This window comes from Nipponia nippon, unplaced genomic scaffold, assembly GCF_047370975.1.
Source record: "Nipponia nippon isolate SJK-2023a ecotype South Korea unplaced genomic scaffold, ASM4737097v1 scaffold_5, whole genome shotgun sequence".
Lineage (NCBI taxonomy): Eukaryota > Metazoa > Chordata > Aves > Pelecaniformes > Threskiornithidae > Nipponia > Nipponia nippon.
This window is the reverse complement of record NW_028262369.1, coordinates 26,933,490-26,950,602: the sequence shown is the minus strand read 5'-3', so window position 1 is coordinate 26,950,602 and position 17,113 is coordinate 26,933,490. Positions and strand designations below refer to the sequence as shown.

Genomic DNA, 17,113 nt, shown 5'->3' with positions numbered 1-17,113 from the left:
TGATGCCAGCCCAGGACAGCCACGTATGTACCAATATTTCAAAGGAGATCAGGTCCAGTGGAGGCAGCGCCACTTCTGCAGATGCTCAAGAATGTAAATGAGACTGGGGGGCTTCTACGTACAAGCGCATGTGTGCATGCTGGCTCCTTCCCTTTCTTTACCTGGCTAATCGGAAGCAATTCTGTGCCCCAGGCGCTGGGAAGAAGGAACACTCACAGACCACACGCTACGCTCCATCGAGAGACTGCTGGTTACAAACAGAGATGAAAACACAGCCTCTTCAGAAGTCCCTGAACTGTGGCTGAGAGTCCAGCACACACCCATGGGGCTCTCCAAGCCTCCGTATCAGCAGCTGCTCTTTCATTTTCCCTCTTACCAGGCTCATCTTCTTCCTCTCGTTCACAGAGATTACTCCGATTCTAATCGGAACAGAGAGGAAAAAGCCCCACAGAATGCTAGGGGGACAAAATTATACAAAGGATAAAGAAGTTGAGTAGCACCAACACCCTCCCCATTTGTAAAAGAGATTATGGATGCAAAAGTACTTCTTATCAATAGGGAAAATAAAGCCACAAAAGGTCCCTAGATGAGCAAGCATAGTGAAACCTGCCAAGATGAGTGATAAAAATTATAGAAAGAAAAATTATACAGGTCTCTAGGAAACAGCCAGAATTAATCGTAAAACACTTTCGTGCTACCTGAAGTACGCACCTTTTTTTAATCCAAATGAAAAGCTTGCCTAAGTATGCTGCAATATTGGTATTTCACCTTGTATCTGCCATTATGGTATCTCCCCTCTGTTCTATCAAAGGATCGAGTATACCAAACAGCATCCAGGACTTCTTAAAAATTCATACTGGAGAGGAAAAATTGAGCGCAGTGTCATGCTCCATGTTACGGCATCTCCAGCACCCACAGCAGCCAAAAGGAAGCCATCCTGCACCATTGCTGGTAGCATCTGCATGGCCACAAAGAGGTAATGGCTTCATCAGGATCTGAGCTCACACCAAGTGAAGATGCTGCTTTTTCACACTAAGGTGACAACTATTCTGAGGTATGAAAGGTATTAACAAACGAATTCCTGCTCAAAGGGACCAACAGAACATGAAGAACCCAGGGCAAAAAAAAGGATTCAGCAAACGAACACAGACTGAATAATTTTTAATATGTCCTCACTTTTATATGTGCAACAGTCTGAAAAGGTTCTGCTGCTATTATATAATTGGGTTTCTTATCTTGGAGTGAACATTTCATCTTTTATATACATACAAAGAAACCCCCACCTGTTTTCTTTTTAAGAGGATGGAACAGGCAGCTTAGATGGCAATTTTAATTGAATGTGTTCAGGCTGTTGCACAAGAATAGTAGCGTGTAGACCTGTGCCTGAGAAGAAAAGGCTTTCCCCTACCACCTACACCTTTACTTCATTACAAATATCCCTGCTGGTTCACACAACTCAGCTCCAAGTTTGACACTTTGAAGCAGAAGCATATAAATTCAGTATGTTAATCGCTATTTTTCATTCACATTCCATACAGGGCCAATACACCTGCTGAAATGCTTGAACAGCATACCATTATTTTTTTGTGTCTGTGCATATGTGCATTTCTAAATACACATGTATAATTTTACCCATATAAATGTACACACAATGACTAGAAATGAAATTGCTGTCAAACATGCTAGACATGCTTCTCCCTGTACAAAAAAGAAGGAGAAGCATAGTTATGTTTGTGCTAAAATGACTACTGTTTGCAACCTCTATGCCAAAACAGAGAATGCAGAGTCTTCATACAATAACTTGATTCTTGTACAACAGTACACTTAGAGAACTCAAATGACATGGTAAGATGACTACCCTAGCAGCATAAGCCAGAAAAATGGTGCAATAACTGGCATGTGTCCATTCATATGGGAACGTGTAAGCATGTGCAGTCTAACAAAGCTACTGAGCTAAGTCCTCTATATTTTAATGCAAAGGATTCTTAACATCTTTTAACATGTTAAAATACAAGACAGAAAGGGTGAGCTGAAATCTGTCACTTCGAATATAGCTACTGAATACAGCATCCCTAGGAAGGAGGCTAGAAGCTATTGCTAAAGCAAAGCCCTGATTAAGGCTCTCAGCACCTATGGAAGCTCATTGCATCCCACAAATACACAGAGTGAAGATCCACACTACCCTCACATGTGCAGACAGCGCTGTCAGTGACCATGCCTCACCCCAGAGCACAACCTGGCTGAAAGCATTTCAGAGAATTAAAAATCCCGAGTGCAAGGTTTGAATTACACAAATTATCTACCAAAGCATGCAGAGACTGCATATTAAACCAGTCTTAATCATGATCCTAATCTCAAGGAAGCTGGACAGAGTATCACGAGACCCTTATTAAAACTGCAAATGATTTCAGTGGGAGTTTGTCCTGAATGAAAACACGATCTTACAACTGTAGAAATGGAGGGAGAGGAAAAATACCTATCAAGGAAAAGGTGGTGGAACTAGGAATCACAGCTTCAACATATAATTAATTATGATACTAAAACACAGAAGCTATTTAAATGTGAAAAATGTTAAAATAATGTCATTTGATATTCACTTATTTTCCTCACACCGTAATTTACCTTTCTTAAATGGGTGAAACAGTTTGCTTTCTGTGCTCTTGCAGTGCAATATTGCTTCATTCAGTTAGCAAAACATTTCAATTTTCAAATTATGTTTTGCCTTTGATTCCCAGAAATTATTTCTTTTCCATATCAACCATAAGTAAACCAACTGTCATTCCTCTTCCCCCCCAATAAACAAGCAAAAGTATAAATATAAAAATCAGATAATCTGAATTTCACAAAGCAAGCAGCAGGAGAACAAAAAAAAACCAAAAATAAAAGCAGTAGGCAATGAAGAGTTGCTTGAGTATTTCTGAAAACCTCTGAAGTTTTTACTAGTTCAATATTTATGGCCTGTTAAATAATTACACATACAAGATCTTCACATGCTCAACTTTCATTTTCCTGCTATTCTCTCCCATTGAAATAACTGCAAGATTAATTATAGCCATAAAAAGGCAGCATTTTATGACCATTCCTGTTTATGAACTGCATGAACACATTAGACCAATAGGAAAAATATTTAAATGTCAGCATTTAAATCTTTGTAGCAGTCAACTAGCAAAAGCTCAAAGTCGATCTGAGGTACAGGAACACTGCAAATGTCAAAGCTTGCAATGGTACATGAAAAAGTGACTTTCTTGCAAGGTAACATTGCTTAAGAAAAGAACAATAAAAGCATCAGAAGAGACCTGACTGGTATTTTCTGTTGGTTTTCCTATTGGACTCAGCTGTCTGAAAAGGTCACTTCTGAGATATAAGCTCTAACCACCTTCCCTTAAAGCAAAACCACATTTTGTTTTGAACGGGTATTACTTAAAACTTTTTAGCACTGGTAGAATTGTAGCACAATCATTACATACCCTAAATTCATTCACATATCCAGGTAAGTAAAATGCTGAGACCACCACAGCCATGTAATCAGCAAAAACGAGATGTAACTCACTGCCCATGAGCCACAGATAAAGTTATCCCACTACTAGGGATAAACGAATAGGCTTTTAGTTCCCTGAATTTCCTTTGATGTAAAAGGATAATTTCACGCTTCAAGAAAAGGAACAGGATGCAGGAAAACCTGGATTTGGTTCCTTACCCTGTCAAAAACTTCTTGCATTAGTCCCTACAGTTTTGTGTCCTTTGGGATACTGAGGTCAATTTGGCATTGCTCAACAAGGACACCTGGGGCATTCAAAGCCATTACAGTGGTTAAGGAACCAGAAGCATTTGGGAAGCAAATATACACTGGCTGAGATAGGATTATTAGATCAGGAGTAAAGGTACATTTGTGAGAATTTGAAGAGTTATATAAACTTAGGATAAAAAGGACTTTTAAAAATCTGCACTGGACTGTAAGCCATGATCCGTAGGGAACTACTAGTCTGCTAACAGGCCTCAACAAGTCTTGTCCATCTCTAGTGTACTGTTAAAACACTTCCATGGAAAGGAGTTTTCAAGAGTCTGGAACCCTCTGCTAAGTAGACCTGGAAGCTAAGTAGCACACTAAAGACACAAAAATGAATTAATTTTTAAGTTACAGAATCATAGAATATCCTGAGTTGGAAGGGACCCACAAGGATCATTGAGTCCAACTCCTGTCCCTGCATAGGACAACCCCAAAAATCATACCATATGTCTGAGGGTGTTGTCCAATTGCTTCTTGAATGTTGTCAGGCTTGGAGCCATGACTGCCTCTGGGGAGAGCTTGTTCCAATGCTCCACTACCCTTTGGGTGAAGAACCTTTTCCTAATGTCCAACCTTATATTTTGCACGTGGTAAACGTTTGACAGAGGTGAGTGAACAATAAAAAAAAAAAATTATCTTGGTTGTAGAATTGTGTCATTTCCAATCATCTGACAAAATAATTGGAAATGAGAGACTACATACAAGGAGAGGTTGAGGGAACAGCATTTGTTCAGGCATCAGAAGAGAAGGCTAAAGGAAGATTTTATTGCTGCCTTCAATTACAAAATGGGAGGGATGAGAGAAGATGGAGCCAGACTGTTCTCAGAGGTCCACAGTGCCAGGATGGGGGGGGTGAGAGACACATGCTGCAACAAAGGAAAGTCTGGCAAGATAGCGGGATTTTTTTTTTCATTAATAAGGGTGGTCAAACATGAGGACGGGGTCCACTTTGAGCAGGGGATTGGACTCATAACCCCCAGAGGTCCCTTCTATCTTAAATTATTCCATGACTTCATGGAGGGATGATCATGGGCTGTATTAATTTTATTCTGTCTCAATAAATTTGATCATATTGAGAAATCAAAGCTTTCATCATTAGCTCTACAAACCAGTCTGGGCATCTGGAAAATGAGATTGCCTCTTTTGTGCCTTGTCACTGGGAGGATCCTGTAGCTCTAGAAATGTTTCCACATCCTGTACCTTGTCCCATATTTGTTTTACAGATGCGGTCCTCAGTGGCTGTAATCCAGCAGTACTCCCAACAGCCCACCAGGGACAGTGACAGGGGGACAACTGCAGGGGGCCAATGACAAGACTAGTGAAACTGCTATATTTTATGCTTTTATAATAGCCAGTTAGTGTAGTGGGAGTGTTGTTAAAATGCACACCTGTATATCTGACATTAACATCACCTTACTCAATTCCCTAAATGATCCGTAACAAATTAATCCAACAGAATGGTCTTTAATTTACATGTTCCACTGCATTTACAATCCCCCACCATCTTATCACATATATACAAACAGATCTGCTCGTAATGTTGGGGGAAAAAATTAAGAAAAAAAACCAAACCAACCCTCTTTGTTAGTGCCCTAGGTCCTAAAACCTGGTATCTGGCTGTGCATGGCTGATTTAGCCTAGTTTTTTCTTTTGCTACTTGGAGTTCAATGTCCCAGTGTATGTGATGCCCTGAATGAGACAGTCCACCCTTCTCCAGGATAAATTCCCCAAGGGCAGGGAACAGTTTATTAAATCACTTTCCACAAAAGCGCAGTAATGTCGCCAAACTCACTCAGTCATGCAGGAGATTTGTATCAAAGAAGAATAAGAGATGTAATATCCTTTGGGGTAAATGGAGAGCTAGGAGAGGACTGTGCATTTGGGGGTGAGCAATACCGTCAACACTACCAACAGTTATAGAATTTTGCATTTGGGCAACTTAATAGAAAATGAGGACAGAACTCACCACCACTGTGACAGATCAGCATACACAGCAGCAGCACACAAAGTGCCTAGGACCATGGAAAATACCCATTAAAAATATAACTGTCAAGTTTGGATAAATCTCCCTGAACAACTCATGACATGTACTTCAAAATAAGAAGGACTGCATGAACTGGTACTGTATTTCAAACCAACATTCAGGGTTTGATTTTATATTCCATTTCCATTTAAAAATCTATTTCCAGGACTGCTGCTTATTAAACCTGCCCTATTAAATCATTCTCCTATTAAATGCAATAAGAATTCAGGTTTCCCTTTCTCTTTTTCTTCCTTATAACACCCTACCTACCTTTCTGTATAACAATTTTTGCTCTTAACTAGGAGAATGTCACATTCACATATCTGATAAAGAAATAAGTGGTGAGTTTATGCTGCCTGCATTCCTCGATCTCATTATATATACAGTGTCCTAAGGCAAGAGTTTGCCAGCTTAGATTTTCATTTGCTCTATCCCTTTAATTTGTGTTCCCATCAGTGCTGTTACTGTTTGTTAGCATTTGCTTTTATTTTTCTCTAGAGATTTTTTGTTTAAGTCACTGGTTAAATAATCAAAATACTTCAGAGGGAAACTTAAAATTTCCGTCTTGTAAAATAGGAGAATAATTCAGTACCTGCACTGGAACAGCATTAGGTGGATAACATTCATTTTGCTGGAGGTCTCTGTTACCTCAGTAAGAAAAACGACTTCCCTTCCCCCTCTCTCAGCTTCAAGAAACTGGATAGGAAAATTGTGACGAATCTTTTCATATGCATAAGGAAAGCCTGTGTATATCAGCAGCGGCTGCACCACAGCTCTAGGGTGATCACCAAGCCACACTGCGTTGCTTTTAGTGAGAGCAATGAAAAATAAGTCTGGGGCTCTAGCCATGGTGGGCTCTCCAGTGGGACAGCACATGTAGACTACCAAAGATCTCCTGCAGCTGGCAGAAGCATGCTGCTGCACAACCTTGCAGCAAACAATTGTAAGATCCTCAGCTTTCGAGCCTACTCTGAGGTCAAAAATATTTTCTGCATCTCAAAACAGCTGCTGGTGAGGTACGTGGGAGTCGCAGGCATCAGGCTGATAGAGGCACTAACTCTACTCCCACTACTTCCAGATACTTTGCTATCCTTTTTAATGATTTGTGAGGAGCTCCTTGCATACTAACAAGCTGGCATGATGAAGATGAAATCCATTATCATTTCGGAGCACCTTCCAGCAATGGCAGTTTTGCACCCACTCTAGGCTCTCCCTCACGGCAGGCAGGGAGAAGCAGCAATGGCTGATGTCAAAGAAGAGGACAAGCCTCCTCTCTCCCCCAGCTATTTTCTTGGCATGTATCCTGCAAGATCAAAGTGGTTCATCTGCTTTACGTACAAGCACCCAACCTTGTTCAGGCCTAGTTCAGGCAATTGCTGAATCTAAAAAGGCTTTGTCAAGGAAGGTCAGGCTGGAAGTTGGCATGCCCAAGTACTAACTTCCCCTTCCCCACCAGGAGCACTGCTGCAGCACAGCTAAATGGTGTTTCTTTGTTGCCTCTCACCCACCATCCCACTTCTTTTCATTTATTAACTATATTTCTCAAAATAAGTTTCTTCTCTTCAATATTAAATTCCTCCTCCCTCTTCTCCCTCCCCCAGCCTCAATCAACCCAACTTCTTAAATTGTGAATTTGGTCCCTTCTGCCCCTTGTGGATAGCACTAATTTCTGAGTTCACATGGTTTTGCTTCTCTTGATTTAGGGGCTCATTCTGCTTCCACACAAAAACAAAAAATATAATAAAGCACACCTCCACCCCAAAGTGACAGTATTTCTGATGATGACTTCAGAGAGAACAGATCCAGCTCACAAGACACCACTGAACAGATCAGCTCACAGAAAAGGGGGACACATTTCTTTGAAATCTTAATATAAATTGAGACAAAAAAAACTCAGCAGCCAGATAATAGTACTCAAAAACTGACATATGGCAGAATACTGAGGTTTAGTGGTGACACCCACATGTTACATGAATAATTCACTTGGACGAACCTATGGATGTGAGAGCATGTTCAGGTTAAGGATCTGGCTTGAAGAAAAAAGAAGAAATATAACCAGTTTCTTATTTGTTATGACCCATTTAAAACCAAAACCCTGGACAACTATCTTCTCCAAAATCAGCCCGTGCTAGAAATCAACGTTCAACTAGCACCAAAACCCACAACAGGGAGAAGTCCTACAGATCTCATCGGTTGAGAATTTCAATGAGACTCGAAAGATACCCCTACAGCTACCACTCCCAGCCACATTCAGCGGCTTGAAGAAAACGCAGTTTAAAAAAAAAAAAAAATTGCATGAATAGCAGAAAAGACCCCAGACATCACAGAGCCAACAGAAGTCAGGCCAGCTGTGATGCTGTCTTACCTATCTGACAGGAGACTGGTCATGCTGTTCTGAACACCTGGGGATGGGTAACATCCCTAGAGAGGATATTGTTAAGTACAAAACTGAGCAACTTCAGTGATCTGGGAAACAGAAAAAGTGAAGTACTGTTTTGGTTTTGCAGCAGCATTATCTTAAAAAAAAGAAAAAAAGACCACAAACTGTTATCTTTAGCAAGCATTAGAGATGGGGACACAACATCCCTAACTACCAATAAGAGAGCACAATATATATTTAAAACCACGCCACAAAAAAAATTCCGAAAATAAAAAGCCATTTAGCAGACAGCAAGATGCTGAGAGAAATGGCCTTGTTTTCATCATTTTCTAAGCTGGAAATACTCCTAAAATGCAACGGTCAGCATTATCAATGCTCTTAACCTCCCTAGCTTGAATGGACTATGGACAGTGTCCCAGTGTAGCATTAACTGAGGAATAACCCTAGATCCTGGTAGAGGTGCTGGCAATTATGTGGCCTGTCTGAAAGCAATTGCTTTTGTAAAGCAGTTCGATTTTGCCAGAGGTGAGAAATCTCCATTTCCCAACTTGCCCCTTCCCTAGGGAAACTTCACAGCGCAGGCTCCTTCAAAGGGCTCTGCTGCATTTCTAAACAGGAAAATGAGACAGTCATAGGGGCCTGCAGTCATTCCTCAGCCACAGGGAGAAAGTTCAGCCTTGTTTTCATCAGAGAGAAAGAAGATGGGACTGGAGGGAGGGACCACACAAGAATGTCCAGCTATACATTTTGCCTCTCACTACGTTTTCCGTTTGTCATTACAGCCTCTTCTTTGCCCTTAAATAACATTTATACACACACAGAGCTGTGCCTTTTATGTTAAGCGTACAAATTGAAAGGAAAGCCTAACACTCCAGTTTCTTTTTTAATAGTCCACCAGGTTTACAACTCACTGCTGTCTTGACCAGTGGTGGTAGGAAGACCTGCAAACATATGTGAATTAACCCCACAACCAGCACTGAGCTTATGCATTAACAGGTTGATTCTGTTTCCTCACAGAGCAGATCAGATCAGCCTTTGAGGTGACAGACTTTGACAAGGATACAAAACAGCTGGAAAGAATGGCCTTACCATGCAAATTCAAGCCTACAGCTATCAACAAGCATAAGATTAAAACTACTTGATCTTCATCTGATTAAGTGTGAACTTCAGATCTGAATAATCCTATAAAACAAATAAAGTTCCAAAATTCTAGTTGCACACATTTTTAAGATTTGAAGGCAAGCTTTTAATTGGTACAGACAGAAAAATTGGCTTCTCTTGTAAGCTAGCCACAAGTCAGACATAGGCTTGTATCAAGTATCCTGTGAACATTGAAACACGAGTTCATGCATCTACCACACAAAAATTGATGTATTTTGGCTAAAACTCATAACAAAACCTAAATATCTTATGCTGAGGCAAAGCATAGTAAATTTGCTCGAGACGGCTATAAACAAATAAAATATGACACAGTTATAGGCCACAGCCTTTGAGCTGGTTTCAAAGACCTTGTACTTAAAAAAAACAAATTAAGAATTGGCCCGTACAGGTGTTGCTACTTTCACTAGGAATTCCCGATTCATCTATTAGGCATATACTACAGAATGGGAACAAACTTCTTCCTGTGTCGAAGTGACACTGGCCCACTCCCATTAGCAGCAGGAAGATGTTTCAGGGGCCATCGATTCTTCTGAACAGAACCACCACCACAGCAATGCAGACTTCAGTCTCTTACAAGGTTTCAAGCGGGGGGGTGTGGGGGTGTCTGTGGGAGGTGGTGGGGAGGAAATCACACAAACCTGAACAAATTACTTTCCTTTCAGGATGGCAGTCCCATACTGTAACAAATCAGAGGCTCAGGTCAAGTCTCTTTTGCGATACTTAAGTTTTAAGGCTGATTTCCCCAGAGGATTAAATAAGTGGGGGGGAAAAATGGAAGGTGAAATGTATAGAAAAGGAATGGAAGACGATTAAGAGAAATCATCAGGGATCTTAGTGCTGCATGGCCTATACACAGTCCATGCTATGGCCTCTGGCAAGAGATTTACAGACAGAGACTGAAGGGAATGGAGCTGCTTAGTTATTCAGCCCCCCTCCAGGCAATCAGGTAGTGGAAGTAGCATTAATAAGATCAGTTTTGACTAAGGAGGATGCAGGGTGAAAGACCAACACATGCCGTACATAAATATGCTAATGTAGTTACTGAAGTAATTTCTTCTGTACCCTGTATATGGCTGCAAAAATGATTCCATTCATTTCATGCAAGAGAAGCGCATTCATCTTTCTTAATTAGGGAGAAAGTAGGACTGGTACTGGGCTTAAAAATAAAAGTATGGTTAATTTTGAAGTCCTCTATGTGCCCCATTCTGGTGAAATCTGATAAAATACTTCCTCCAACACTGCTTCTGACTCATGGGAACATATTTGTGAAGTACATGACTGGAAATTCAATAGAATGGCTTGTACTAGTTTCCCTGGTGTGTCCAAGAACAAATCTGCAGACATAAGCAAGCACACAAATAGAAGTCTACATATTATAGTGTTATCATAAAAACATCCCTGGGATTCCCTTCAACTCAACATCAGACAACCCTTCACAGTTCTAGAACAATGGAGCAAGAATGGACCTCCTCAGAGAGTCAAAAGAACAAGATAAAATGTGCTATGTGAAAATCAAGCATGTCTTTTTACTTACTGAATCAATGGGTTTTTAAAAGGTGTTACCTGCAGTTAACATCTGTCATATTTACTCTCAGCTTTAGTTATTTTACATTGCTCATCTTTCATCTGCTACCTTTTTCTCCATTTGTTCTCGAAGGCAAAAAAAAAAAATAAAAAGATTGAGCAATACTCTAACATTGCAAAGCTCCTCTGTAACAACAGAAGTGCCATCTGCAGTGATGATAAATCCCAATATGCTACCATGCAAAATGCTGCAAATCTGAGTTTCCAAAGGGCCTGATCCCAGGTGAGTATGAGTCTTTGTGCACTGCTGCTGATCATGAGCTCTACAACCAGATAAACCATAACAGAGCTATAGATGTTTTCAATTCCATTAGAGACAGAAATACACACTAGACAGTGCTGCCTGTATCATAGTCTGGAAAACTGGTACATTTGAAAGTTTGAAAACAAGCTGATTTGAACGACCTGAATCTTTTGTGTCTTTACTTTCTGCTCTAACAGAAGCAAAAGTTGACAGAACATCCTGCAACTGCTGGGAATAACACCTCCAGTTTCTCTATGCATTGGTAAGACAACATGTCTGAGAAACACCACTTTTTTGTGCTACTCACTGCATGCTGCTTCTGATTCATCTGACCCATCAGGACATTCTTCTTCACCATCACATTTCCACCTCGCTGGGATGCAGTGGCCATTGTCACAAGTGAAATCTGACTCGGCACAAGTTTTCTTTGCTGCAAGGAAAAAAAAATAAAAGTACTCAGCATGAATATAAGCAGTGCAGAAGACCTCCATTGCATCCAGTCCCACTAAGGATGACACTGATTATCCCTCCATTATTTAACATGGATTCACTCTTTTTCAAAATAATTTTCTAATGCTTTTACTACAAAAAGCTGCTGCCTACCTGGAACTGAAAGCATGCTGCATGATTTAAAGACAGGTAAGACAAACAAGTCTCACCTTTGCAGTACTATAATCTGAGTAATAATGCTTTTATCTATGCAATCTATTCATGGCTTTTTAGTACATCTGTCACTATAGCAGACGATCATAAAGCACCCCTCCAAACACTAAAAATAATTTCATTAAATGTCAACCACTCCACACTCTTTGCTTTGCTTGCATTAATCTAGGGCTTGAAAGAGATGCAAGACATGAACTCAAGCAATTAATTGGTCTGTTCCTCTGTGCCGGTGGCACAGCACAACCAGTGCCCTGTAATACAAATCAGCATCTTCCCACTGCAGCAGAAAGAAAGTAATCTATAGATACCTGGCCCCTTTGGTCCTTGACCTCAGTGTCAATGTGATCACCAGTCACTCACTGCTTTTGCAATGGTGACTTCAGTGGCTTTTCTGCTAGGAATTGGACTGAACAGCCACACTGTAAGAGTCATGAGCAATGGCTCAGTCTCAGTGTTACCACCCTTGAAGTGCAAGACTCTGTGGTTAACTAGTATCTACCTTTGTTAGCGATCAATTTACATAGTAAGTGGTGGTGGGGAAATTTGTTTCTTCCCTCTGCAAAGCTGCTCACAACCTAATAGGACCACAGGAAAATTCAGGTAGTAAAGGGCCTCAGAGGTCATCAAATCCAACCTCCTGCCCAAGACAGGGTCAGCTCTGAGGTCAGACTAGGTTACTCTATGTTTTATCCAGTCTGGTCTTAAAAACTCTCAAGATGGGGACAGTGCAGGCTCCCTGGGCAATCTGTTCCACTGCTTAGCTGCCCTCACAATGAGGCTTGAGCTTGATAGCTATTCCCTGATATAAGTTATGTGCACACATTGCTACATCAATATTTCTTCCAGCAAACATTTTCAAAGCATTAAACACAACAAATAAGCTTCCAGGGTTTGATTTTTTTTTTTCTTTCTTTTTTTCTTATGTGAGCTGCTGTCAGGGAGGGAACCATGTTAAATATCAGTCATGTGCCCACACAGGAAACAAGGAGCATTACTGTGTGAGGTGCTGGAGAGGTCTACATGGCCGAAACCAAGTACTCATGTTCTAATACTCAAACCGTGCAGCTTCCCTGAACAGGCATCCAGCAGGAAAACACTGCGAAGCATCACTAAGCAGCTGTACAATCTCTCAGGACACACTTTATAAAGAGAACATACATTTATTCCCCTTCTGTTGCTTAATGAGCCAGATTCCGAAAAGAAAAGGACAATTTTCTCTTCAGTCATTCAGAACCAGATATTATGAACTAATACAGGAAAAAAACCCAACCCCACATAGACCAGGAGTTTTACAAGAGACTAGCCATACTAAGAATCCAGTCTGATCTTCCAAAGATGTTGCACACCCGTTATCAGACTGAACAGACCTTCTCCTGAACATCTCCAGTTAGAAAACCAAAATGTGTGAAATTGGCTATCGAGCGTCACTTCGTTCATTTAATATAAGTTTGATTTAATTAATCTGATGTATTTAATGGTCAGAAACTCTGACCAGATACAGATGGGATATAGCAAGCATAAGCAAAGTTGGAGCATTCCCCTGCTCGCTACAAAGCTGACTGGGTGAAATCTTGGTATCTGCTGTTAGGGGAAGGTTATGGCATCTACAAACGAAACAATCATGTCTTCATCCAGAAAGCAGAGACTAGTATAATACTGGAGACATAAGAAACTTAATTTTTAAAATGTATTTAGTTTTATACTAGCTCTCTCAATGTCCTCATGTCTTGCTTTCCATATGAAAACTGTCCTTTGACTCATTTTCTAGAGATCCAGACAGCAACACAACTACTTTTCCACCTCAAAATAAACCTCTCCTTTTTCCGTCAGTCTAACACTCGGATCGCTGTCGTTTCCGGGACATGTGGACGCAAGCACGAGCGAGGGGGTCAGCCACAGAAAGGAGCGTAACAGGCATTCCCTTCAACATGGCCAACCTGCTCACAGCAGATGGTGGCACCGATTGCTTTGTTCCCCTGACGCTGTTCTTCGGCAACGCAATTAATAGATTGCCAGGATTCACAAAAGGGGGAGAAAAGCATTACTGACAGTCCCGGGGCATCATTTGGAAGGTGTTAATGTGCTCCCCGAGCGCAGCCTCTTTTTGCAAAATTAAGTTGGGCACAACTGCTCCTCAGCAGTGGCCTAACCAAAAAGCGTCACCCCTGTCCGCATGCCCACCCGAAGGTCCAACAATCCCGTGCCAGATAAATCAGCAGAATACAAATGCATTTGGTCCTTTGTTTGAATCTAAGCTGTCTAATCTCTTAAAGGAGTAGGATTAAGGGAGGGGGAGCTCAAACCTTTCTATGATTATTATACTTACTATTTTTTCTTTTACTGTTTCTGCTTTTTAATATTTCTATTTTATATACTATATTTTATTTATTATTATTTTTTACTACTATTACTTTCTAACACATTAGGTCATGGCTCTGCAGACCGTCTTAATACCAATAAACTCTGCTTTGTGTTGCAAACAGCAACCCAGATTATTCAAACTGCAAGAAACTAAAAGCACTGTCTCATTTCTCACCTCTAATGCAAGACTAGAATCACTTTATTTCCAACCAGATTCACCTTCTGGCACTCAATCGTCATGTCTCTGGGATCACAACACAGGCAGGGAGCAGTTAAATAAAATATCAGCTCTCTGTCTTTTTCTTCCTTTTTCTTTTTCAAGTCCGATAACCTTTTCTATTAATCTCCCATGTTATACACCTTTCTTCTATCAATTCTCTATTAAAAATTCATTGAGGCTCACACCATAAATTGTCAGTGGTGCATTAAAATGTAAAATAAATAAATACATCCCTTTTAGACAATGGCGAGGACACAGCTTCATTTTATGGTTTCACCTGGCTCAGAAATAGCCAAGCAAAACTAATTGTTCCCCTGAGATCCATTTCCTTCGCCGTAAGCAGCCCAGGCAGCTCCGCTCACATGTGTCTTCAAAATGAACATAAACAAACAAGAGTAAGTAGTCACAGCATCCCTGTGCCTCTGCTCCTTGGGGGGCAAACTGATACCTGGAACAAGAAAAGAGAAGGCTACTGAGGCGTACACAGAGCCTTTCATCTTCTCCCCCGCTCGGATGCAGAGTGACACCAAAGGGACTGCCTTTCTTCTGACTCTTGTTTGATTTGCCTTTGGTACCTGCTTTTCCTTTCTCACACCTGCAGCTGGACATATATGTCAAACTCCAGGGTGGAAGTCAGTGCCTGCGTGACCATGGGGCTCAGCTCCCACAGGCAATGAGCTCTGGTTTGGCCAACATTCCAAAGGAAGGCTTGGTCAGAGGAAGTCATTCCTGCTTCTCTTCTCCCAGGAAGAAAGGCAAGGGGGGAAATGAAGGTTTCAACTTTATCGAGCCATGACAGAAAAATACCCTAACACACTGAATTTTAAACTAAACTGTATCAAACCAACATGGACCTTCGTTTTGCAAAACGTCCTTTTCCTTTCTATTACTCACATCTCGTATCCTGAATTGCAAGTAAGGATTCAGCGTTCATCCCTGCAGCAGATCAGAAGCAGAGAACGCAGGAAGACTAGTTTAGAATATGAACATTTATAGAGGGAATTCATAAAAAAAGCAATCACTAGGGATATGTATAATTAGACTGGAGGAAATAAATATATACTGAAAGGAACAAATCTTGTACTGGCTAGGAACAGGGACTGGATGATCTAAATGTGATGTCTAACTTCCAAAAATACCTCTCCCTGAAAGGTCAAATCCCTGACCCTAAAGCCAAAGAGGTATCATAATCTAACTGAAGGGTCGAGGATTTATTCTTTCTTCCTCTTTCTAATAAAACCCAACATCCTCCTATCACCCCCACAAGCCCTTAGTCACTTCATTTAACCTCACTTAACTTTTGCTTCAGTTCTAGAGGCTTTATAGGACAGGAACATCTTTACAGTTAATCCTTATGAGATATCAGGCCCTCTGTGATCAAATTTCCAGTTCATGCCTCTTGCTTATTCCTATTTTGCACATCTGTAATACTAAGCAAGACATCACACTACAAATAGTTTCATATTTTGCTACTCCTAATTTTTCCAAACCAACACAGCTGAAGAGCAGACTGAACTTATTTCCAACAGCAGCAGTGATATAAAAGCACATAGAAAAGCACATTTTCCAACTACAACTTGCCTGTCAAGGACAGTTAATACAAAGATTCCTCCCCCCCCAATGAACCCCTATGTAGTAATAACAGACTCTAAATACGGGATTTTTAAGGGTTTTGTTAAATCTCTGGGTTGTGTATCCAAAGAGAAAACCAGGCTGATGAGAGCATCCTTGAGCATTAACCCACAAAGACCCCACAGACTGTGCTCTCTTCCCATTTTCCCCCCACCAGTAACTGCTGGCCAATCTCCACCAATTCTGAAAGGAGAGAAAGATGTGGAAAATAAGCGTACTCCTATAAGTTTCATAAAATCGGTAGCTGAACAGAGAACAATCAAAATTACAGCTCCGCAGAGGGAGATGAGGGCAAAAAGTGGCCATTGGGCCAGTCTGTGGCACGTCCTGCCAGCCATCTGGGTCTGTGCAGCTTCTGCATCTCATACCCAAGATAGGTTTATTGCAGAAGGAAGAAAGCAATTAGGGATTAAGAAAAAAACAAAACAAATGACCAAAAACCCCAGACACTAAAACCATTAAAAACTTTGGTTTCATTTGTTACACTACCCTAATTCCTTTACACAGATTCTGCTCCTATTTTAACTTCTGAATCAACACCAGACCTCCCGTCAAACTGTATATCTGTTCTCATTTGCAATGAGTATTCAGCCTTCTTGTGGAAACTAGTTTCACCCAAGCCGCTGTAGAAATAAAATGAAATAAAGTAAAAGGCCATATAATGAAAGTTTTGCTGTGATCCTTCTTCAGCTGTAAAACAGCACAACCCTGTAGGACGTGAGAGTGGGAAGATGATGGTAGGCCAGAAAGAGAAATTGAAATTCCTAAAACAGTTTCATTTCATGCTGGGAGACTTCAATGGTGACTTTGATCAGCGGCTTATCAGAGCCACTGACAAGACTCCATACGAGAAGAAGAAGAGTAGCATCACATGAGTTCAGGAGCTTAACACAGACCGTCGCCATCACTCAGCCCCAAGAGGTACCAACAGCAGCTCGAATTGTAACACTGGCCACAGGCTAGCTTTTCCCAGAACAAAATATATTGTTATTATGGCTCACTCTGCACTTCTTAAGGACCTCAATTAATCCAGTCTCACAGTGAGCAAAATTCACCCT

At 40.9% G+C, this 17,113-nt stretch overlaps 1 protein-coding gene across 3 annotated transcripts in view; it reads right to left on the bottom strand.

Moving 5' to 3' along the window:
• LRP8 (LDL receptor related protein 8) overlaps window positions 1-17,113 on the bottom strand; it is a 192,731-nt gene that overhangs the window by 64,367 nt on the left and 111,251 nt on the right. For all 3 annotated transcript variants that reach the window (XM_087730523.1, XM_087730524.1, XM_087730525.1), the window contains one exon: window positions 11,487-11,609. In XM_087730523.1, coding sequence (XP_087586649.1) covers window positions 11,487-11,609 — 123 coding nt within the window. The remainder of the gene's footprint in view (window positions 1-11,486; window positions 11,610-17,113) is intronic.